Source organism: Bactrocera latifrons, unplaced genomic scaffold (genome assembly GCF_001853355.1).
Source record: "Bactrocera latifrons isolate USDA-ARS-PBARC rearing strain unplaced genomic scaffold, ASM185335v1 scaffold_63, whole genome shotgun sequence".
Classification (NCBI taxonomy): domain Eukaryota; kingdom Metazoa; phylum Arthropoda; class Insecta; order Diptera; family Tephritidae; genus Bactrocera; species Bactrocera latifrons.
In genome coordinates, this window is record NW_017537301.1 from 678,763 (window position 1) to 704,752 (window position 25,990).

The 25,990-nt window shown below is 35.6% G+C and overlaps 1 protein-coding gene across 7 annotated transcripts; it reads left to right on the forward strand.

Annotated features, from left to right (window-relative positions):
* Positions 1 to 2,022: 2,022 nt before the first annotated feature.
* Positions 2,023 to 25,990, forward strand: LOC108975281. Of its 7 annotated transcripts, none has more exons than XM_018943650.1 (8): positions 2,023 to 2,407; positions 8,865 to 10,213; positions 14,780 to 14,932; positions 16,437 to 16,577; positions 16,802 to 16,916; positions 18,987 to 19,174; positions 21,697 to 22,160; positions 25,410 to 25,493. In XM_018943650.1, the coding sequence occupies exons 2-7, from the start codon at positions 9,085 to 9,087 to the stop codon at positions 22,032 to 22,034; spliced, it is 2,064 nt and encodes a 687-aa protein (XP_018799195.1). In that variant the 5' UTR covers positions 2,023 to 2,407; positions 8,865 to 9,084; the 3' UTR covers positions 22,035 to 22,160; positions 25,410 to 25,493. The 7 variants fall into 7 exon arrangements, with proteins under 7 accessions (XP_018799195.1, XP_018799191.1, XP_018799194.1 ...); XM_018943649.1 differs by having other exon boundaries at positions 2,024 to 2,407; positions 18,987 to 19,183; positions 21,697 to 22,196; positions 25,410 to 25,494; XM_018943648.1 differs by having other exon boundaries at positions 2,024 to 2,407; positions 18,987 to 19,183.

A 25,990-nucleotide genomic window follows, 5' to 3' on the forward strand; every position in this document is an offset into this window, starting at 1 on the left:
TAATTCAGAACTCACTAGTTGTTCCCAATTCTCTGATTCTATGTACCACCCTAACGCATTTAAGTTAAACGAAGTGTACTTTATTCAATTTAATTCATGCTTTGTAAAGCAAAATTATGTCAAGCATATTGAGAACAACAAACTCATAGGACCTCTTCTTACACGCCACAGCGCATGTCCTGTGAGTACTCGCCGCATAACTCTCTTCGTTAAGTTACGCCTTGTGACATTTACCAACGACAATCGGAATTTCGTATTTTTGTTTTGATCCAAAGCAACAACTATTATAGTGTTTTGCTAAAACTGAAAAACGGAATTTTCGGGTTTTTAAGTTTGAGATGTGAAACAAACATATTAAATATATATTTTATAGTTCATAAAAAGAACAACCAGTAATGAACTGAAATTATCTTAAGTTCGTAAAAGGGAAACGATAGCTAAAGCTCTCAATAACGGCAGCTTATAGAATATACTCAAACGAAATCTAAAAAGGGAAACATAAAGAAGTACGATCTAAATGAAATTGGGGGTTGAATGTGAGTCGACTTTTCGATGTTTTTTTGCTATCAGGCGTTGGACCTTTAGGCCTCCAGTGTGTTCAGCAAGTGCTGGTCAACAGCCGGAGCTTTCTCCGAACCATTGGTCCTAAGCAAAGTTCATTTTATCGCAATTGTAGGTGTTGTAACTGCGCACTGTTCAAGAGGTCTACAGGCGTTTTTTGCCAAAGCTGTATGGAGAAAGCAAGGAGAAATCATCTTGTCACTTCTTCCAACTTTTGCCTTACTGAGATTGAAATATCAAGTTAGACACACCTTTGGCGAACCAAGCGAAGTTGCTGGGATTAATATTAATCGCCTTAGTGAATTCGCGGTAAGCTCAAAGCGCTTATTGCCTCTATGAGTTGGGTTTATAAAGCGTCAATTTAATTGAATGAATCAGCGTTTTCTAAGAGCTGAGGAGTTAGAAGGATATTTTTATACTCTCGCAACAAAGTTGCTAAAGAGAGTATTATAGTTTAGTTCACATAACGGTTGTTTGTAAGTTCTAAAACTAAAAGAGTCAGATATAGGGTTATATATACCAAAGTGATCAGGGTGACGAGTCCGTCCGTTCATCTGTCCGTCTGTCCGYCCGTCCGTGCAAGCTGTAACTTGAATAAAAATTGAGATATCATGATGAAACTTGGAACACGTATTTCTTGGCTCCATAAGAAGGTTAAGTTCGAAGATGGGCAAAATCGGCCCACTGCCACGCCTACAATATGGCGGAAACCGAAAACCTATAAAGTGTCATAACTAAGCATAGGGGGCATATTTGGACATAATTCTTTTGGAAAAGTGKGTATGGTCCCGCCCCCTACTAACTTTTATGTACATATCTCGAAAACTAAYATAGCTTTGTCAACCAAACTGTATAGAGTCGTTTCTTTTAGGCATTCCCATATAGAGTTCAAAAATGGAAGAAATCGGATAATAACCACGCCCACCTCTCATACAAAGGTTATGTTGAAAATCACTAACAAAAAACGTCAGAAACACTAAATTTTACGTAAGAAATGTCAGAAGGAAGCTGCATCCAGACTTTTTTTAAAAATTGAAAATGGGCGTGGCGTCGCCCACTTATGGACCAAAAACCATATCTCAAGAAGTACTCAACCGATTTCAATAAAATTCGGTATATAATATTTTCTTAACACTCTGATGACATGTACCAAATATGGGTGAAATCGGTTCACAACCACGCTTGAAATCTCGATTATCTCTTTATCATGCGAGAGTATAAAATGTTCGGTGACACCCGAACTTAGCCCTTCCTTACTTGTTTGGCTTAAATTTAATACTGAAAAATTAAATGTTGATAATACTCCTAACTTGATGATTCCTCCGCTTTTACTGGCATTTTTCTTCATACTAGACAAATTTCGCTTTTCTCTTTTAACTTCTATTTTCTACAAACACCAGATCGGGACTTACAGCACTACGTAGTGCGCACATGTGTACTCTCATCCAAAAATCCCTTGCGTGCTTATATTCCATTGCACATCCTATATATAATATTAACCAAAAGCATCGCTGCGAAGAGACGAAAGTAGAACATGGATTCGCAGGTGCTTGCAAATATTACAAACGGCACAGAACAAATCAGATCGCATTATACTGTCAAGGAGCGTCAACTTGTCGCGAACTGTAGCGGATGTCCGCTGCCTACTGTTCAGAAAAAAAAAATAAATAATAATAATTATAAATTGGTATGAGTAGAGCAACAAAGTAAGCGCTAGAGTGCAGTAACAAAGAAAACATTAAAGTATTGCGAATTGTTAAAAAAAAACAACAACAAGTGAATAAAATAAACGTGCAACGCTTACGGCGTGAATTCTGTGCGAATTGTTGTAAAAATATTGAAAAAGGTAAACGCCCGTTTTGCGAAACGCATTGTTGTTGTATTRTTGTATCTCAAAATACAACAATTTATAAGAATAAGCAAGAAATTAAACGCATTAAAAATAAATGGATTGAGAAAAAAATTCAAAATATAAAAAAATATATAAAATTTCATCAAATTGTGACTTGGAAATTTAATGCAAAACTAACGAAAGTCTCGTGCAAGGCATAATTGTGACCAACAACTACTTAGTAGGTCACATCTTGTCAGTGCACTGGCGCCTATGTGTGTGCGTGGGTGCGTGTGTGCGTCTGCTTGCGCCTGGTATAAAGGCTCCTGCTTGTCAGCGGTCAAGCGCGATGCTAAAAATACAACAATAAAGGCATATTTAACTCGCCCAATTTGGTCTGGCTTATAGCGGTTAATTGCAAGTAGTACATAAAACGTGCCTCCAGTACTTAACGATTCTGTCCGATAAATTTGCTCTGTGTGTGAGTGTATGTATGTGTGTGTGTAGTTGTATGCATTTGTATGGTTGTTGGTGTTGTGTAGTTGCATCCACATGACTTTGCGCTATTGATACTATAATGTGTAGTGGTGACTAATATAACGGGAAATTAATCGATAATTTCACAAACAAAAAACAAACAACAACAACAACAAAGCGAGTAATAAAAGTCGCAATAATGCAGTGAGTTGGAGAAAATTTTTACAAATGTTTGTTTTTATAAGCAATTTCCAGCAATAAAAGCGTCTAAGTGCATATTAACAAATTTTCATATTCTTATATACATATTTCCTTTATTGAAACGGTAACAAATGTGACTACAGCTTATTATTTATTGAGCGGTGGTGCCACATTGGCACAATTTGTATGAACGCCTTTGAGCGTAGTTGGAGGCTGAAGGCCAGACCGACAGAATTACGCCGCACAAAGCAGTTAACGGTATAGTAAAATTGTGTCGAAATTATGAAAATATATTATATGTAAATATACATAGGTATGCGCCTATGTGTATGCAACAAAGCGACTCTTGTGTGTGTGTGTGTATTTACTTTGGCTCGGCGACTACTTCCGACTTGCAATGTGATATTGTTCATATTCGCCAGTTTGAAATTTTTCGATGTGAAATGCATGAGCGTGACAAGCCACCGTGTGGCAGGACATTCCATGCGCGACAGCGATATGCGACATGCGTGGAAATTTCCTATCGATTCGTTTTATATGCTTGCTAAAGAGAGCGCTCACTCGCTCAGCTGCCGTTATAAATTATGCCATAATTATATGGATTGTATGTATGCGTATATATTTGTATTTGTATACAAATGTGTGTATGCTTGAGGCTATGAAATTTGACTTAAATGAAGAGTGGCTACCACTTCATCAAATATTATATATGCTTTCTTGTTTTGTGCTCAAGTGCTTTGCGGATTTATGAATAATAATATCGTAAACACACACATACATGCACACACACTTGTGCATTTGTAGGTGTTGTGTGGCACACTTGGGTAACTTTCCTTTGTTATTCTAATATTTTCACATCTGTAATATGTAAACATTTGTATATTATATGCCGTTATTATATATTATATACTTGCCGCTAATTATAACGGCTTGGGCCACTTGACTCGATAAAGTGGTCGCAAGGCATAACAAAGCTTAAATGAGCATTAAAGAGGAGCGTGATTTAGCTGCTAATGCATTATTTGAGGGCGCCAGGACTCTTTCATTCCAATTCGAATCAATCGCTGGGCAAATTTTCCGACTTTCTTGGAAATTAGTTCTGTTTGTATAGAACGAGAATTAAATATGTATGTATATGTGTACATAATATTGTATTCTAAATGCGTATCATATTTGCTTTGCATCAGATTGCGAAGATTTTTCAATCTACATACTTACGTCGAAGTAACAAGTAGCATTTGGTATGACACTTAACAGAAACAAGAAGAAAGCTATAATACTCTACAAAAGTATACTTGATATAAATAAAATATTCTGATCTGAAAAATATGCTTGGAGATCGTAGTGAAACAAAACAACTTCCAGTACCTTACGATCACTTAGGGGGAACCAGCGTTCTTGCGGTTCTTTAGTAATCACCGCCCGTTCGAGTCACTAAGACTTTGCGTACAGCGCAGACCAGCGCAAAGACGGAGTCATCTCCAACTCTACCTACCACAATAATCTAATGAAGAGGGAAGCGAACGCTCTCTGACGCCTGCCAGGGTTTTAACAGAACGGAGGCAGCCTCGGCATCAATCCATCAGCCTTTTATGCAGAGTATCGCCCGTGTATACTAAGGTAGCAAAATTCCTCGACCACTATCCCAGGTTCCAACCAAACCCAAACACGTTATCGTGTTCATAATCCGTGTCGGCTAGGGGTCAATGGTCCGTAGCAGCTCTACAAGGCCTTGAAGACCGCAGATCATTTGGCTTTACTCAGAATGCACCGCGTAGAAGCGAACATGCCTTACATCTCATTTAATTAGTGTGACTGTTTACAAAAGCAACTGACCATTTTATACTCTTGCACCGTGCAAGAATCAATGCGAGCGAAAGACATTAAAGTGCAACACGACAATCATATATAAATCATTACACATACATATGTATGTAGTATATGGGAGATGGGACCCGATTTTATCTATTTTTGCCAATACAACATACCGTGAATATGCCATATACTAATAAAATGTTCCCTGAGATTCTATAAGGTACCCCATTTACTATTACCAATCATATCAAGTAAAGTCACCCGGATGTTACATTTTTGTTTTATGGGGGCTAGGTCAAGATTTCGTCCAATTTATTAATTTTTATTAATTTTAGGTAGTTATCAGTAAAACATAAAACCTCATTTTCATTGAGATAACTCACATGGCCGATATATGCGGTATAAAGTCACCTTCAAGTTCGGAAATCGTTGTTTTAGGTATATGGGACCTATGGAAAGTATTGACATGATTCAACACTTTTTTGACACACTGCTTATCACTCATCACACTTATCATGACCGATATTTTCGGTCAAAAGTACTGGGGCATAAATATTCGGTGCTTAGAAACTTGAATATAAGGAGGAAAACATACCATCCGTAGATGAGAGTGTAAACGAAGACCGTAGAGAGTCGATTCGGCGCTGTTCGCAGCAAYTCGGACTGTGGTATGGAACGACTATATGCTTTTTGCGTCGGGATYTTAAATTGACAGCGTACAAAATACAGCTTGGGCAAGAACTAAAGCCGCTCGACGTTCCCAAGCAACATCGCTTTGGGCTCTTAAAAAGTTCCAAGAAGATCCGACGCCTTCGAGCCAAAGTTTATTCAGCGATAAGCCCCATTTATAGCTCAAACGGTGTGTAAGCAAGCAAAGTTGCCGCATTTGGGACGTAGAGCAACCTGAAGAGATTCAAGAGCTGTCATTACATCCAGAAAAAACAAGGTTTTGGTGTGGTTTGTGGACCGGTGAATCACTAGTGAGAACGTAACCGTCACTGGCGGCCGTTATCACACCATGATAACCTACTATTTGATGCCTGAAATTGAACCAGATAATTTCACGTTTTGGGCCGGTTCATTTTTAGACAAAAATTTGAAAATATAGCGAATTTCTTCATTAATTTCTGTAACTTTTTTTCAACTTCCCCAAATCCAACACTATATGGTACGACAAAATGTGTTTGGTAGCACTGGAGACATCTATTGACAAAATACGAAAAAACATTTTCGACTTCCCACTAGTTTCATAAKACATCTATAAACAGGTGTTGAGACGTTTTTTAAGGAATATTCCTAATAACTTTTTAGTAAAATCATAATTTTGTTAAAAATATTATATAATTTYGTATAGCTTGGAAATAAATTTCAAATGAAACCATACTCTGACTGATTTACCGATGTGTATCGAACATTTTCGWTATAAATATGATAGGGTATTAATTATCTAAAGGATATCCGACTTCTGCAACCAATGCGATAATAGAATAATGAGCACATTAAAAATAAAAAAGTGGAAAACAATGTAAATATTTTGCTCAACGTGGATTATTTTTTTTCAACTTTAAATACTTGTGAATGCCAAACAATTTATGAAATATACGTAGAGTACATTGAAAATTTTACCCCAGCAAAACACAACAAATATTTATTTGCACTTGACCTCATCCTACGCACACATTTGGCAATAAATTTAAAACTTGGCCTATGAGCAACAAACTTGAAGTGATAATATTCATTTTTTTTTGTCTTTTGATTCAAATTAATCTTCCACTGGCGACATTTAGACTCGTGGTAATGACTTCAGAATTGTTGCACGCTCTCATTTCAATTGTTAAAAACAATTTTCTCAACTTTTTGTTGTTATTATATTAATGTAAACAGTTTACTTGCGGTTTGGTCKCGCTCATTTTGACCGTCCACAATACAAATAAAAATAAAAAGGTGGGCCTAGCTGTAGGAAATTAAATCCGTCAAAATTTACTTAGGTAAATCGGATACCTGGGGCTACTAACGGAAATTACTTGCCGACAAACATTAGACAGCTTGTTTTGCTTGGCCAAAAATAAAAATGGGAACAACAACAACTGTGTTAATGTGTATCATTGTAAACTGACACCAACAAAGGGCGTTCGGATACTGTGTACAGTGGCGGCAGACCAAACACGGACATCCGTTACAGAATTCTACGATTTGGTACAGTGAAGTTGGAAAATTTTATTGTAAAAATGTCGACATGTTTTAGGTAAAAATGTATCACTTTTATGGATTTCTTAAATCTTAAAATTATTTTATATTATAAGGTGCGTAATTCATATTTAACGGAGTTATATATAGTACATGTAGCGTAAAACTGAGGAAATTTACAAAAAATCAAGGGTAGTGTTATATAAATAAAGAATAGAGAAAGTACAATTTTCTATAATATGAGTTTCGATAACGCAGTTAATGCGCCAGCAAGTGTACTTGGCAAAGAGGCAAATATTTTACTATATCATACATAACTAGAGAACAATGTGTACACTAACGTCACAATTTGATAGGGGGCAGATATTGACTATGCTGCGGAAACGCTGATCAGAAACAGTCAAAATGCAGCTCTCGTGAGCACGCTGTTGCTAAATTCACAGGAGCAACCATATGCGGGCCAGGCTCCTCAGCTTCAATGACAAAGCTGAGAGAAAAGATACGTCATTAGAGAGACGTATCTGTTTATTGTTAAACCAGGAGATCCAGAAAGTAATTTTTGGAACCCGGCTAGAAAAAAGAAAAAGACGATATCCCATCGCCCACTAATTGTTTACTACAGAAGTCTCTCTGGTGCCGAACTAATGTAGAGARAGCGAATGACTTTGCCACACATATCCAAAACACCTTTACACCTAAAGAGTTCAGTTACAATTCTAGATTAGCAGATGTTATTTGACACGTTGCTTGTCAGATGAATTACAGTAGAAGATCAAAGCGTTGGCAAATAAAAACACAAGTCTGCTTAACCTGACCATCTGGTAAATTCGTATCGACCGATCATAATATTTTAAATAATATTTTTGCGCAGACTTTTACTTCTACTATAGAAGAAGTTCACAACTTCAGCTTTAGAAAGTTTCACGGTACAATTGAGCAATTCCACAGACTAGAACATTCACTTCGTCACTGATGCTATGGAAAACTATAAACACTGCTCTCCAATTTTCCTTGAAGTGGGCAAGCATTTGACAAGGTCTGGCACCTAGGGCTATTAAGTAAATTAAAGGAAAAACTGTACTACTGGCGTCGAGCAGCAATTCTACTGTCTCCTTCAGGAAACTGCGAGCGCAATTRACCGCTCTTGAATAGTAGCTCACCAAATGGAACATTCACCTTATTACTGAAAAGTCCATACAAGAGGTGCATATCCTCAGCTGCAAAATATGTACACTTGTGGCCTTATATGGTCAGTTACTACCAACAAAAACAACCGCAAAATATCTCGGACTTACAAATGATAAGAGACGTGCATAGAGTTTTAACACAGCCACCTTCCACACTTCGAATCAATCAATAGCCGCAGCCAACATTAAAAAAAAAAAAAAATAAATGCCAAAGAATATTCTTTCAAATGATAAAAAATTTGTCCCATTAAGTTTGAAGCTTCTGCAGTGTTTCTTTAAAAAAAGTTAGGAACTTCGAAATAGATCACACTTTGATCACACTTTGCATATCTCTAAAAAATACAGAAGAATGCGTTTTTCTGACTTACAAGGGGATATAATCTCCAAATGAATCTTAAAGTTATTTTATTTYACACATCCTGTATAACTTTGTGTATGAGTATAATAAACCAGATAAATTGAATCCCTGTACACGCGGTTATAATTACTATTGTAAATTCCCATTTTGATAATGTAACATATGTGACAGTTGACATTATAACGGGCATATTATATTATATATATGTTTCAAATTCCGTCTCATTTCTTTACCGATAATCTTTCAGGTTTTTTATGTGGCGCAATCGACAGCTGAAAATCTGAAAGCGGGAAATTAGAGTGTATCCACTTTGAAAAATCGAACAGAATGGATGAGGATCACGACGACGACAACATAATATGAGATCAGATGGGGCTGTAAAGCCCCACCATAAAGCTTTCGTCTCCACTGCTCACGGCAGTCGTAGTAAAGACGCTAAACTATATATACAAAACAAATGTTAGCGAATGAATGTGAGAAAAATACAACGTTCGTATCAACCATTGTTATCGCTTCAAATAAACACTGTTGCTGCCGCTGTTCACACAACTGCCGCTTCGCCTGTTGCTGATGCTTTCGTGATCGTCGTCGTCGTTGTTGCTATCGCCGCAAATGTTGCCGTTCTTGCTGATTATCGAACAGTCTATGTTATACTGCGGCTCGGACCGGATAGTCTTAGCAAAGGGAATCGTAAGAGGCATACTCAACACTACAACAGCAACTCCTTAATAATATTAATAACAACAACAAAAAGAAAAACAAAACCGTACACAATTAAATACAATGCACGACGCCATTGTTATGAGCCGTTAGACGATCAAAACAATCGCAATGCTATTATAAAATGCGACAAGAAAAACATTCTAGAAAAGTATAAATGTGTAGTTTGTAAAATTAACAAAAATATAATTAACTCTACGAAAGCTTTAACACGAAATAAAGAAAACACCGATTTTAAGGATACTCGTTTAAGTGAAATGGCCAGCAACGTACATAAAATGGAAATGACTTTGAATAGTTTGATGCCGGTGGAACGCCACGACACCGATGTCGATCGCGGCATGTACGTGTCAGGCAATTACAATCACAATGTCACAACTAAGTCCAATACTAAAAGTGGTGCATTCCTAACATTGCCATTTCTAACGGTTTTCTGGCTATCAATTTGTGGTTTCGCCACTTCATTATTCAATATTCAAGCGTTCGCCGCGAAAATGCTGCGCCTACAAGAATCACTAGTACTGTGTGGCATTACGTGCAACAACAACAACCAACATCTCGGGAAACCAAGTGGCGGCTCACCATTAGTGCCATCGCTGATGCCACAGTTGCCTGCGCGTAAGTCATTGCCGCCACGATTACCCCGAGCAGCCGCGGCCGCAGCACCCCCAACCCTAGTTGGCAGTGACTTGTGCGCTAGTTCATCTACGTCAATGATTTGTGCAATGCAAACACGTCTCTCTTTCACCATTTCGTATCTGTTCTATGCCATGTTCATCCTTTTCCTATTGCCCACGGTGCACAGCGATGATGGTGACAATTTCTTCTTAGTCAACACTTTCAGCATGAGCCCGGAAACTACCACACCACAATTCGGTGAGTAAGACTGCCCTTTCTCTCGTGCAATGCTTATGATAATCTTGTGGAAAGCACTACATCTTAGTATCCAGTATCTTGTGATTAATGGAACAACGCAAAAGAAGACAATGTTTTATCATAAAAGATCATCTGCTTTGAGCCTTGAAGATTACATCCTTTATTTTCACAAGCTCTTCAGTATTGAAAGGTGTTTGTAAACACGAGCTAAAGGCTTTGAGCGCTTTTGCAATACCTTTTGCGCTTTTTAAGAGATAAATAATGACTGTAGCCTAGATCAGCCTTTCAGATAGTATTTTTATTGTAAGAAAAAAACTGCTTAGTTATGATTATCATTTAGACTAGTGAAACAGTCTTCGAAAAATATACTAAAAGCTGTGATCAGAAAAAGGAAGAGAAGCGATTTTCAATAAGTACATTATTGATATATGACTTTTTTCATAGGACTCGTAGCTTTGCCGCATTGCAACCGTCTTCACTTCATTTTCGACTTCAGATCGGCTTTGAGTAATTTTTCGATGCCTTCCTTCCTACTATGTTTTTTTTCGTTACTAAAATGTATCTCTCCTGGTTTATATTAGTTTTCTAATATCCATACAACAGTTCAGAAAGAGAAGAAAGAGGTGAGAGCTTTGCAGTTAGCTTTATGGAAATCTTTGTTCTCATTGCTTATACTCGTATTATATTTGGATCTTGATCAAGTCACACATACTTCGGTATATGGAAAAATCTTTTCGTCAACCTTTGCTGTATGTTTGTTTGAGCTTCTCTTCCTATAAGTATTTGAGTTATAGGGAGGTTAGTTTTTTGAGGGTAAGAGATTTCGTATTGTCTCCCGAGGGTCGTTTAGCAGCGTAAAGGTGGGCGAACTCCTTTCATTCAAGGATGGTGTACAGTATGGGGATAAAGTCTAACTCTTAAAGGTCTCATTTCCATCTTTAGTAAAACTTCTCTATAAGGTATTAAGAAAAACTAATAATAACCTTTATTTTTTTTTTTGGTGTGTCGATATCACAGACAGTCGAAAGCTCTTGTATAATGTAATAAAAGCGGACCAATCGGTTAAACATGGATGTGGAACATTACAATGATGTGAAATCATTGTCAAGTCCATGGACTTCTAAGTGCGAAAGCCTTGAAAGTTAGGCCGGCAAGCGAAGTGGAGAAGCCACGTTTTTCACATATTTATCAGACAGATTACCGACACTTTATTTTGTGTGACATTTATTATACATCGATGTCTTATGCCTGCCAGTACTATCGATATCGTGCACATATATTATTGATCCCGAAAAAGCTGCCACCTTTAGGTGTTAAACAAATTAACCTCAACACTCAACACTGTCGCCACTTTGTAGGCATTCAGTCATAAGAGCAATGTAACGGAAATTTCATAGAGTGATGCAAAGTTAGCAAGCTTACTACGAAAACATTGGTATTCATTACAAAAACCACGCAGGCATGCTGTGAACAATTTTACATATACATGTACACTATTGTGATAAACAAATGTATAATATCAATAGGAAAATATCTTTAGTTTTCTTGAAACAAGAGATTAGTCTATAATATTATAATATAGAARGAAAAGTGTCGAGGATTATGGTTCCGGGTGTGGGTGTGAGCCACTTTGTGAGGGTGCTTTAAATCATGTATGCCTGGCAGGCAGCCTAACGACTCGTAAGCTGAAGGTGTGTTGTTCCCAGCAGGATAGTGTATAGAAAATTGCTGAATAGTAAAAGCACGCAAGCTCTCTAATTATTGGGGAGGAGTTGTTAATTCAATTGGAGTGTGGGTGTAACCCATCAACTATATAAATGTTTGAATTRCATACATGAAATAAATACTTCAATTATATTTCATATTTATATACGATGTTTGCATGTGTAGAAGGCAGATACTCTATCTCTTTGCATTAATTTACTAACACAAATCAGTTGTAATAAATAAATTCTTGGTACAAATTGCAATAATTTCATTAATGAGCGTTTTGGGAATGCAATAAGGTTTATTAGAGAATTATTGTTATTAAATGATTACAAAATTGAAATGGACGATTTGCTTATTTTCCAGATTTTTAAATGTTTCTAAGAGTCAAATAAAAATAACGAAATTTTAATTGCAAGCAGTAATAGAACRAGGAATTTATTTCCGCGGGCTTGACGTCGGTAGGGTTCGATGYCCATCTAAAATCTTTGCTGTACTCTGGGTCCGAGACCCAGTTTCAATGCAGCTCCATATTCAACTGACAAAGTGTCAGTTCTTCCTGCATTCGGGAACACACCACCACGATACTCCMCGARKTGCCAGTCCGCATGAGCAGGYTGGAGCGAACTCCAAKGRTTTCTGYTCCCCGTGRTACCAGAATTMAGCTTCCGATCAGGTCTCGTGTCGAAGTTGCTACCAATTGAGCTTTCGTACTGCTCTATACTGGTGACCGAGGGTTAGACCYCATACGCGCATTACACGCACACACCATTCACACAAGAAGCTAAGCCTAATACCCAGTTAAACGCCTTCGCCGTCTAAATAATTCACCCCCCTAAAAACCCTAACTGTTAGACATTYCAACTACAGAAGATCACATCGCTGATATCTAAATGTCAATCAGTCCAGCTAGTCSCCATACCACACAGATCTCTAAAGTATGAGTACATCGGGTATTCTGCAATAACATGTACTCAAATCYTYTCTTAAACTGAATGCAACAGCACGCTGTATGAKTTAGCTTGGCAGTAGTACTATTACCACCGCAATTGGTTCCGGTTGCTGTGGAGGCGCCGTTGGCGACATAGCTTGAAGGAACCTTGTGCCTTCCGGCGGTGCAATCTCGTTTCCTGTCAACTTTTTCACTAATGCTTCAATCCATTTCTATCCTCTTTCGACTTCCATATTGAATTMTGGAATTCGGGGATTTCTACCACTTAAAATTTTTGAAGAACATTCCTCAACAAGCAGACGTATACGTTGGACATAAATGCAAAAAAATCCATGTTTTGTATTCATAAGTGGTTATAACCCCTTAAGTTGCCAAAAGCTCACTATACAATCCTGAGTTTCAATAATATAAAGGTTTAAAGTCCTTTCAAMAAAAAAAATAACGTAAACACCATAAGTCAACATAACGCGAATTCCGAAATCAACAAATAACTTTTCATTACTCATAAGAAAAAGGTGTGTGTATGTGTAATGAATTCTGCTGCTGTTGAAGATTTCTAAAGCTCTTTGCCAGTTTGAAAGATTTTCTTTGACCTTCTGGCATTTTTTTTTGATAAAGACGGATTTCTAAAGAAAAGTAAACCAAAMGCCGAGTAAAAGACAGCTTAAGGATATCAAATACAAAAGGATAAACAATGGTATTTATTTATTATCAAAATTAAGTCGACTTTAAAAAGCTGAAACTATCTCTAAAGCCGATTTCAGTTTGTGAATAAAAGAAGATAAAAACGCAAAACGACACAAGAAAAAAAAAAACAGCAAACACAAAGGCAAGTAGTGGATGAAAGTAGAGCAACAATTTCCAGGTCACCACAGATTTGTATCTTTGATGCCACTTGAGCTCATACCAAGCCATATGCTTAAATGCATACACGTATCTGCCACATAACTGAATTTTAATGCACATTTGTAATTCAGCCGCATACATACACACGTACACGAATGGATGGCGGTGTGGCTGCATAATCAAATATGCAAAACCAATGTAGCGTAAGACAATAAAATTAAGCTAAACCACTTGAAAACMCACATACACAGGCGCAAGAACAAGCGAGTATGCACACGTGTGTGTGTGTTGTAAAAGAACCTAAAGTAGATGTTTGCATACTAAACGTACGGGTTACTCATCCACACACACACACACAAGAACGCACACAAATGCGGTTGTGTGCATCCTTATGGTATTTGCTTTTGAATATGACACTATTGTTGCTGGTGTTGGCATTTTCGGAATCGCTGATGCTGTGCCTTTTTATAAAATTGACGCCATTGTTTTCCCCGGCGGCCAGCATGCAGCCCACRAAATGTCATCATCATTCTTTTTCCACACACACACACAAGCGCAGACAGAGAACGATAACACACAAATACAATATATGTGTCTATATATAGCATATACATACATAAATATTTATATAGAAATGCACATTTGCGCATGCAGACCCTTGGGGCGAATTATGGCGGAAATAAAATTTCATAATATCACCATATGTACATATAAATAAAACACATATGACGCATTATGCATGCACTTTAGGGTGCGGTCGCACATAATTTTATATAATTTTTAAGTATTTTATGTGAAGCATTTGCTTTGGTTACTCATACGCAGTGGTGTGCCGCATTTCCTACTATGTTGGCTGGCAGAGCCGCCTTAATGCTTATTTACATTGTTAAGCATATGTATGTGTATTAAAAAAATCATTGATTTGCTAAATATAGTATGAAGCTATCACACACACATTATATATACATATATATATATTTATATATACATTTGCGTTGTGCGGTAAAAATAGCAGAATTACTGTTGCACTGTTATTCTAATAAGTTGCACTTTTTTTATAGACTATGCCAGCCGAGGACAAAAGAAGTTCGGTGATAAGTGTGAGAATACATTGGAGTGCGGCTTTCCAGGTTCCATTTGTGATGCTAAAAAGAAGTCATGTCAATGCACTGAGGACTTACCAGTGACCAATCATATTGATAAATGTGGAAAAGGTTGGTTGTAGTTGAATTTTTAATGATTCACAATCTATTTAAAATTAAAGATTTACTACAAAATATATTCTATACATAAATATTCTTCGTAGTACTAAGACTAATTCTTTGGTACAAATAGTGTTATCGAATGGTAYTTTAAATCATATGTGGCGCAAAAATTTTAGTCCATAATAATCCAAAGACAATAAGCTAAATTCCAATTCAATTGACAAAAGAAGGAAAAATTAAGGCCTTGRAAAAGAGAAGACTGACCACACATATATTTTGGCATTTTGAAAGCTTTGAATACAAATGTTGGGTCTAAAAATTAATTCGTGCGGTTTGGTTATTACTACATTGTTCCAATATTCCGAGCATGGGAAAGCTATTGTGTCCGTCTTTACGGTATACATACATCATTCATTAGAAGAGTAAATTTTCAATAAATATGTCGCACTTTGTCCTTAAACAAGTGTTTTTCATTAATACCAAGAAAATTTCAATCAAAAGACATCGTATTTTGGTTAAAGTTTGTGATAAACTTGCTCTAGCTGAACGAACCTGCCAAAAGTGGTGAGTTTTTTTAGAAAGGCGAAGAAGGCCGAGAAAATCTCAAATATACGACTTGATACGAGGCAAACATTTGTCATCATGACATGTTATAAACTATTTGGAAATCAGCGGTTTGGAAGTTCGGCTTCTAAACGAGTTCTTACCACATCTGACTATCATATGTTCTGGTSKATGCAGAACGCTYTCATTGGAATACGGTTCACAATAATACTAGACACCAAGTAGCGCAGTTCTGTTTGAATGGAATCCCCATATTGTCAGAAAGAAGGGATATTGTTTATAGTTTCAGATGGGTAATACTTTTAACAAAACATGTTGCTCTTAAATAAACGTTCAAAATTTTCAAAAACAAATTTTAATGATGTAGTTACAGAACTAATACTTTTTTTTTACCTAAAAAWCATMTTTTTTTTGGGTAACGTGGAGACAATTCTATTTTCCAATATTACCAGCGTGTTTGCAAAATCTTCCGAAACTCAGAGATTATTAAATTCCTTAATAATGACCTTAATCTGGAGTTTACAAWAGAATATAAATCAACAGTTACCAGATTTTTACTGAAATTTACTGCAATCCCTAGTACAAAGCTAATATTTAAAAATAAGTGGAGTCAGAAAACTAATTAAATATCTACAAAAATTGGGCGAACTCACTCCACAAAGMCATAAAGTGAAAAATCTCACAATAAACCACTGATTCATTAAGTCTTTCTTCTTAGTGTAAAAGAAAGAGATGCTTACCATAAACACCGAAAACTTTGTCAGTTTTGAGACTCAACGAGGGTCACTATTGTCTTCAATAATTACTTTAGCCTGAGTGGAAAATTCAGAGAGAAAATGTTCTTAAAGGCAAGCAACGATTACTAAAGTTTTMTTTCGGAAACATATTATCGAACTCGTTCCCATGCCTAGATGTTTACTATATAGAGTAAAATATATGTTCATTTCAGAGGCTGCTGTGAATGAGTCTTGTTTCTTTAACGAACAATGTGAGGTGAAACACTATCAAACCGAATGCCGTGATGGACGATGCGCTTGCCGTTATGAAATGATGCCTTTTTGGGGCAAAGATGGAACAGTCGAATGCAAGGGTAACTACTCCAAATGAATAAAATAGCAGCACTTCACATTTATACGATATAATAATATATAAGCTCTACCAAAAAAAATGTATTTAAAAAGACAAAAAGTTGAGGAAACTGTTAATTTTTTTTCCAAAAACTTTTTACCCATTTTGTTCTTTCCCTTTACTTTTACAATAATAAAATGCATTTAAAAAATAAATAAAATAAATTCATTTTTCTCATCAAAATAGGGCGTGGCGACAAGCGTGGACCAGAGACCTATATTGATCCAGCAATGATTGGCGTACTGGTAGGAATGGCATTGATGTTTATTATAATTTGTGTCGTCCTTCGATTATTTAGCCAGTGAGTAATATTTCGAATACTTTCAATACAAAAGTACATATTTATACAATTTTGTATAAACGTCCACTTCCTAAATGACCTTTTTTGGCATTTGTTACTAATATATAATTTTATTTGTTTTGCTTATTGCAATAATAATCACCAGCACCGAGAGCGATTATGTCATTTTCCGTTTGGAAAAAACTCTACCTACATACGTGTTACAAGTTTTGTTAAATGTACACAATGCAAGTAAAYCAATAAGAAAATCACTAAAACATAAAACAAAAGAAATGAAACATCTGCCGAAATACGGTAAATTACTCACGAGAGAGTTTAGGGACATTTTTAAAATATACAACTGAGTGACGCATTTCAAGTAGCACACATTTTTATGGCATTTGGTAAATAGAAGGGTTTTGAAATTTCCGCTAGCATCAGATCGCAAGTAATTATTAACTAACTACGAAATAATCAAGTGCTTATCTTGCCAAAACTTTCTGAGGGACTTTTGCTAGAGAGATGCCTTAAAATCCCACTTTAGTCTATGAGCGATTAATTTCTTTCCTTCTTGGAAAGTTTAATGTTCTCTTCTACGCTTTGACTATCTAGGCTATTGAACTATCTCAAAGCTTTAKTTTCTCAAAATCTTGTATCGTATAATATTTTTATGGGGTTATGTTACAATGGGCGAAAAATAGTAAGACTTTGTTCACAATTTTAATATCATTTATTCTTCAAATAGTCMTTAAGAAGAATAAGGAGATTTATTATTCAAAATTTATTCTTTTTGGCTCCAAGACACTTGTGAAAACGTTTTTTCCATTCCTCGAAACAGTTCGCGAAGTCAATTTCCGGAGAAAACTGTCAGCATAACCTTGATTTTTGACCTGTGTTTTTTTCGGCTTCGGCTCACCTTTGCCACGATATTCGGCCTACTGATTTCTTTCTGGGTCGTAAGCCATTTTAAACAAGTTTTTATCCACTGATTCCCATAACCGATCCCTAGCAAGACCTATGTTTATGTTTCAATGAAGTTTGAAATTATAAGTACTCGATTAAAATAAAAATCTTTCTATGAATCCCTCTCGGCGGAAGTGAATAAGGCAAACATATTAATATTAACTTTAAATCAATATTGTTTTATGCTTTTAGTGGATTACATGTTTTTATTGTTCCTTCACGGTAATTTCTAACCTAAGTATACGTGTAATAGATAACAAAAAACAATTTTAGAAAAAAGTATCGTGAGCGTAGCTAAAAAAATAAATTTTTTTTGCTATTTAAATTTTTTAAATTTAATATTATTATTTTTCTGTGAATAGCCTTACTAAATATTATTTGTGTTGCAAAATTTGATTTTTTTGATTTTAATTCAAATTAAATTTTTTCCTGCTCAAACATATTGCAGTAAAAAAATCTCAAATTCAATATTGCTATTAAACAATTTTTTTTAGTTACTTTACAAATTAATTTCCCTTTAGTTCTATTCCATCTATACCAAAAATTTCGAATTCTATCTATTTTCTGCATATTAATTTTCAACCGCTACAGATCGAATTTTTAGCTAYGAACTTACGATTACATATTGATGTTTTTGAATTGACTACGCCGTGTCGCCTAGAATTTGTTGCAATAATTAACACAAATCATACACACATACATACATACATATAAATTGTATAATGCCAAGATTTTGAGTTCATCATACATGATTACACACAACACATACATACATAAATGCAAACGCTTTAAAATTCAATACTAATTATTAATACGAATTGTTGTGTAATTATTTTCAAAAACTAAAACAAAAAAAAAACAAAAAAAAAAAATTAAAAAATCACCATTAAAATATAATTTGCTTGAATTGCGTTGATCGAGCTCGTTTTGTTTCTATTTCTTTTTGTTCTATTTTTATCATGACCCACCGTACCGACGTCCATCGTTATCATCACCAAAACAATAACAAAAAAATAAAAATAAAAAATAATAATAATAATAAAAACAAATAATGTTTGTTGTTGTTATTGTTTTTGATGTTGTTGTTTAATAACACAAAATATACGCCAATAATAAACATTTACTCAGGGCACGTTGGCGTGAGAACCGGACAATTTTCAACACACCGAATCCACGTCTCATGAACGTATCGCTTTTGCGTGATAGCAAACTCTTGCACGGCCAGGAGCGACGCGGCTCGCGTATGTCGGTGCGAGCACCGTCGCGCCAGCCGAGCATGGCTTCGCTACGTCCGCATTCGCCGAATCCGTCGTTAGGTAAGACAGGTTTGTATCCAAAATACATACATTTCAACTGAAAGTTAAATGCCAAAAAACAACAAAAAAATAGCTGAAAAATTAAATTAATTTTYATAAATTAATTAAAATATCCAATTAAAAGTCTCTCCTTAAAGAATTTTATATAAAGAGTTAAAGCTACGTACATATCTATATGTATACTTTGTATGTATGTGCTTCCTTGCAGTAAGGTTGCCAGAGAAAACACATCTGGTGTGCTCACAAGTCCTTGCAATATACGATTCTACGCAGAAATTAAGAAGYAGTTGGAATGGCTTTCTAAGTAAAATGCCCCAATATTTTGTAATTGTATCTTACAAGGCTTTGTGAATCAGCTACTTCAAATATTTCATATCTTAGTTGCATTGTAACTAATTTTCAATTTTCAATTTATTTAAATCATGCTGGTTTTGCTAAATTTAAGTATTTTTTGTTGKAAGCCGATTTTGCTTAAATATTTTGTGTACTCTATAATTAAATGCTCATTGTATTTATACATAAGACAATGGATTCTTATGTACTATATCGAAGTTGGACACGGTTAAGGAGGGCTGTACTATTTTTTTGCATATCATGTATATATGTATGAAGMGTGCTGGATCTAGTTTGATTTTGGAATTCAGTAWTCGTTATTATTTTATATTTMCACTTGAAAGTTAACCAAATTATATTTTAGTTCTTTTAACCGATTCAAATTTGAACCGGACTGACAAAACAACCAACAGTTTAACGTACAAACCTTTACGATTTTCTTAAAATTTTATCACTTTTGAGCTAATATACAGGTACAAATACCAAAGCGTAATCCATTTGAACCGGAACTGACAAAACAACCAACAGTTTAACGTACAAACCTTTACTATTTTCTTAAAATTTTATCACTTTTGAGCTAATATACAGGTACAAATACCAAAGCGTAATCCATTTCTTATAAGTCTTGATTGTTTTGGCCTTCAGTGCCTTCAATGAATTTTGGTGKCGTTAGATAGATTGCTGGTGAGTTTCTATGTCATATTCATAAATCCACGACTCATCGCCAGTAATGATGCCTTTGATGTATGCCCTCAACTAAGTTGCCAAGTATCTTTCCTGCAACCTCTTCCCTAAGTCGTTTTTGGAAAAGAGCTTTTGGTACGAGTCTAGCATTGACAAACTTCATATCCAAAACATTAATTAAAAGGATTATTAAGGATTATCTCTTTCAAACTTTGGCCGCGGCTTTGTCTCAGATGGTCTATCGGTTGAGCCCAATTTTCGATGACTCGTTCGTGCATTTTGATTGGTAACTGGCGAATGACATACGTGATCGTTGATATAGACTTTATATTTTACGTTCCCATAGGAAGTCTAACGATGTGATATTACACGTGGCCCAGTCTTGTTGAAACCAAATATCGCCGAGATCAAGGGCCTCAATTTCAGGCGTCAAAATGTCGGTTATCGTGATAACGGTCGCCATTGACAGTTAGGTTCTACCGATGATTCCACCGGCCCACACAACATCCCAAACCGTTTTTTTCTGGATGAAATGGCAGTTAATGATTTTCTTCAGCCAGTTAGTAATTCTCGGGACGAAGGGCATCCTAAGTCATTCCATAGGCTGACTCGGACTGGAGTTGCTGCGAAAGGTGCCGAATTGATTCTCACTACACTGGTACCCTTTTTCACCACCTAAGTTTCTGGATACAAGTTTTACTTTGTMGACGTTTTACTGAAATCTTTTTAATCTCATTATGTTTTTAGGCAGCTCCTTGGTCTGTTTCGGAATAAGTTTGAATTACACCATTACACCATTCAGGATGCCGTCACCGAAAAATTCTTAACTTTTTTTTTAAATTTTCGATAGGCGCTGACTGTACTATAAAACATAAACATACGCAAGTTCCTGAAAAGCCACATTAAATCGAGCCATCGAAAAATTTCGGATTCTGAAGTTAAGTACAGCCTATGCTGTGTCCAACTATGATTTCTATTTAATTACTTAAATATAATTTTAAAATATTCCATATCGATATACTTAAAATGGCAGGTTAGGTTTCTATTGTACCAATAAAACCGCAAAACAAGTTTTGGAACGATATATATGTATAATATCGTGAATTGAACGCAAAAATGTGTTTTTTTTTATTTTTTGCGAAAAATCAATTTCTTACCATTTTCGCTTTTGCTCCACTATGTTTCCAGCATAAGTCTATTTAAATGTTACAATCATTTATCCTTTCTAATGATTTTATTTAGTTGAGGCTTTTGTCTAGACGATGTTGTTTTTGAAAAGCGATATGCAAGGTACTTATAACCAAAAAAGCATAAGTAGAAATGTTTAATATTTCTTCAATCAAGATATTTTTAAAATAATAAAACCTAAGTAGTGATAAATCTTATCAGTTTTAACACATTCTAAATCTAAGTATATAAAAATCATTTCATTAGCATTAACTGACTAAATGCCGTCAATTGCAAGTCGACTGATGTCTCCAAATTGGCTAATTCTTTTGAAACAGATCACAAAGCAGGGCGTATGACGCGTTCCAAGAGCAACACTCGTTCAAGTGACTCCCGTGTTAGCGACGTTTCGAATTGCTCGCGTCTGCTCGAGCATCCCCACACCACCATGCACGCACCGCACACATACGCGCCGTACACGCCGACCACACACACAACGTACCACCACCATCACCACCAACAGCCACCATCACCACCATCACCACAATCACAACCGCCAGAACCGCCACAGTCCAATGCAACTGCCACAGCCACAGAGAATGCGGATACCGACATCGAGACGGCTATGTGCTTGACCACGCCGCCAGCCGTCGCCATAAAGGCGAACAAATTCTGAATGAACCGTTCCAAATTGCCTACTCTAAGCATAACGTTGGCTATATAAGCGCGAGTATGTGAGTCGAAGGTGCTGGCATTAGCTGTACTCGGTATCCCAATTGACAACAACACCAATAAGTGCATGGTGCGTTCATTTCCGCATACACACACACTCAGACGTGTATGTTGTTTGTATGTAAAAGCTAAGAATTAAATTTGAATGTTTAGTGGACCTACTATAGTTTTGGTAGTCTTAGCTAAAACAAATATTCGTAGTTCTATTCAATATCTTYCAACTACACTGTACTAACTGCCCACTTGCTATACATATTTGTATATTACTTATATACAAGCCCTTATAAAGTATGCTTGTATGTAAGTGCATAGTGACACCAAGTAGTTGCAACCGTAGAACTCTTTAGTTAATACTTCTGCACACACACAAAAAGACTTCTTTTATATACATACTTACATATATATGTATGTAACATAGTAGCAGTAGCCGTTGATTATATGCCCAGTGACTATTCTAAAGTACTCCTTGATACTAACCATACATACAAACACACACAATATTTTTACAAGTGCAAACCTTACACTTTATATAAATATTATGCATTAAAAAGGTCATGCAAAACTGCAATAAACCCTTTAGGTTACGAGTCTCTTGCTCCTAACACACAATATCTTAATAACTTGGATGAATATATTACAAAGCTTGCAACATAGTAGTCATACTTAAGTTTGAAACAGTGATAAAAGCAACAGAAAGGTAGTTTAGCAATGTGGAGCTCGAAGTRAATCACTCTCTTGAAGGTCATGTGATCAACGGCAAAAGAAAATCTGGCGTTAAATCGTGGTGGGGCGCAACAGAAATCTGTTTATCTAAATTTATCTTATATATGTTTATCTACATATATTAGTCGCGATGAATCTATTAARGTCGACAAACTTCGAATAACTGAGGACGTATAGTGAGTTCGGATCAACGATTCAATTTCCTTCTAAGCGGCGTTTGTCTTTCAACTGAGGTTTGGAAACATATTCCTTTGAAAAAAAGAAAAACATATTTGATACATTTAGAGGCCATACTAGCTTAAAAGGTCGATTTAAAAACGGAGGTCACTTTTTCAGCTGAGAACGCTACTTCATTGTTGGCAATATCTAAGTACTTCTAAGCAGCTATTTTGCCATATTCGGCGCAGGATTGCCGAGGTGTTTCAAGTTCAGTCCTGAATGAAGTTAGAATAATATCTTATTACAAATCGACGTCGATATTTTCTCGATGATGGCGAATGAGTACTTTTGTGATGATTAATACAAGTATTCTCTATTGAGGCATGGGGTTCTATAATATCAAAATGTGTGTGAAATATACATTGTACTCGGAAATTACAAATAAAACGCAAAATAATGATTTAATTACCAATATTTATTTTGTCACCTTTTAAGAAATCTCCACCAGATGTAATACACTCACGCCAATTAYTTGTCCAATCCTCGAAACACTTTTCATAAGCACTTTTGGGATGGCCTACAGCCTACAGCCCCTTCTGAAAACGGGTTCCACGAACCGGCAATTTCAGTTTGGGAAACAAGAAAAAAGCACACGCCGCCAAATGTGGTGAATACGATAGTTGATCGATGGTATTCATTGCTTTATATTTTTTTTGGAAAAATATTTAGTTTATCGGGACGAATCGAGCAAGAACGCGTTTCATACCCCAAATATCCACCAAAATCATCCGAACGGACTCGCGAGAGATGTCGAGCACCATCTCTCTAAYACTTGCTGGATGAGCTTTAGCACTATGGTGCTTAATATTTTTAATATTTTAATCAGTTCTTTAACTGATCTTTATGTCGAAGATCGTCCAGAACGGGGCATGTGATCGATATTTTCATCCATTGTAAAAATCGCAACGCAATACAGAGGTATGGGGTTATATACAGTTAGAAGACCGAAAAATTTCAGAAAATTTCCTGGAAAACTTTTCAATTTATTGATTCAAAAATGTGTACACRTATTATGGCATCTTGTAACTGTTTTTTAAGACCTAGTATTAGTAAAARTATTTATTTAGGAACTAYAGCTGATCTCCGGGAAACAAGACGTTTTGCGGTGCCCACTATATCTCTGAACTTGATCATCTGAAAACAAAAAAACAGACAGATATCGTTAAAGTAACGTTTAATCTAAAAGTAACGTTTAAAAATCGATTTTGACAAAAATTTCGGCCTTAAATCGTTAATAAAAAATATTTATTGGTGAGAAAAAATGTTCGTTGAAGTACTAAAAAATATATAATATTTAAGAAGCAYGTATTCAAATTTGAGACTARTGGGTTTAGCCGTTTTCGAGTAATGCACTTCTGGAAGGCTTTTCAAATTCGCGTGTAACTTCGAAAATATTTACCGGAACGATATGAAAAATATATGTACATACATTAAGAAAATAARATTTAAAAAATCGATTTTATSAAAATTATAACTATTTATATCCCCTACTTAAGAAACGCAGTTCAGCTCTTATATTATAGTAAAATACTTTATATATAAATTTTTTTTTGTATAGAAATCCGTTAAAGATTTTAGAAAAATTTTGTAACGGTAGTTAGTTACTAAAGTTTTTAAGATGAGTTAAATGTAGTTATTTGATTAAATTATTGCATGAAAGACCAAAATAACGAATGAGTGAAGCTAGAACGTTATGAATATGATACAAGTATGTTTGTAAGTAGAACTTATACAAAGCCAAACCGTTACTTTTAYACTCGTATAACTCTGATTTATGTATGAAAGATGACATACCTTTATTACTCTCGCCCAGCTGGCGGCTAATTGTTTGTATTGCATTCATTTGGAGCTTACCGATTTGATTTTCCTTAGAACTTCAGTTGCATTCACGACCATAACTTTTTCTACAACTAATTTGACGCTTTAGATGTGCTGCGATTACCGTAACTTATTATTATRCACAAAATTTGCAAATTTACAGCTTTTATGTCAAGTGCAAACATGAAAGGAACTTCAGAATTTGCTGATTTCTTGTATTATTTACTTGTTTTTCAATACAAAAAAAAAAAATAGAAGAGGTGTGCCTAAAAATGTGCGCTGTAAATAGTTGAATGTATTTATAATTGTTGTAACAGTGTAATATATGTACTAAATAACTGTTTTACTGTAAAATATTTACTATTTAATAATTAAATATGCAATATTTGTATATAATAAATTGTTTTTGTAAATTTGTTTGTAGCTGAAAGTGTTACCCCAAACTAATATAACCAAATGTATGCTTAACTCCACACTTAATGCTATATGAACACAACAACATTTTAAGTACTTATGTACTTTACTCATGGTTAAATTTGCTTTGTCTACACACGAGCAGGGTCACATTCGGGCAGCGCCAGCGCGAGCAACGCATCAGCCACGTCTATACGTTCGACGCGTAGTAATTCCGTGGCCCCAGGCAATGTAGCTAATGTCGGTCAGCTGGAGAGGAAGGGATCGCAGTATCACAATCAACATCAACATCAGCATCCACATCATCAACAACAGCATCAACAACAAATGCCGCTTATCACCAACATCACTGCTAATCCAGCAGCTGAAAGTGTAGCGGTCGAGATTATAGTGCCGGAAAAGTGATTGATTGCAGTAGATTGAGGCAGAAGCAAGAAGCAAAACAAAAAACAATATATATGAGAAATTAGAAACGCATGCAAACACAAATGAAAACAACAAAATCTAAGCGTATATATGTATATACACTTGTGTGTATGAAAAAAGTAAAAGAAGACAAATCAAAAGAAGTACTTGTAGTTGAAACTGCAAGCATGTTCAAAAAACAACAAAAATAAAATTACGTGCATATATAAAATTAATACGAGAGTGACGATTATAGCTAAGCACAAGTCAAGTAGTTGCAAAAAGCGTATGAGTGAATAGCACATACGTATTTGCTGAAAA

What these genes read in the sequence shown, in the direction of transcription:
- LOC108975281 (XM_018943646.1), top strand. Translation starts at nt 9,085, where the DNA reads ATGAATGTGAGAAAAATACAACGTTCGTATCAACCATTGTTATCGCTT. An exon ending in TATTGATAAATGTGGAAAAG is followed by an intron (nt 14,933 to 16,436) that starts GTTGGTTGTAGT and finishes TGTTCATTTCAG; the next exon opens with AGGCTGCTGTGAATGAGTCT. An exon ending in GTCCTTCGATTATTTAGCCA is followed by an intron (nt 16,917 to 18,986) that starts GTGAGTAATATT and finishes ACATTTACTCAG; the next exon opens with GGCACGTTGGCGTGAGAACC.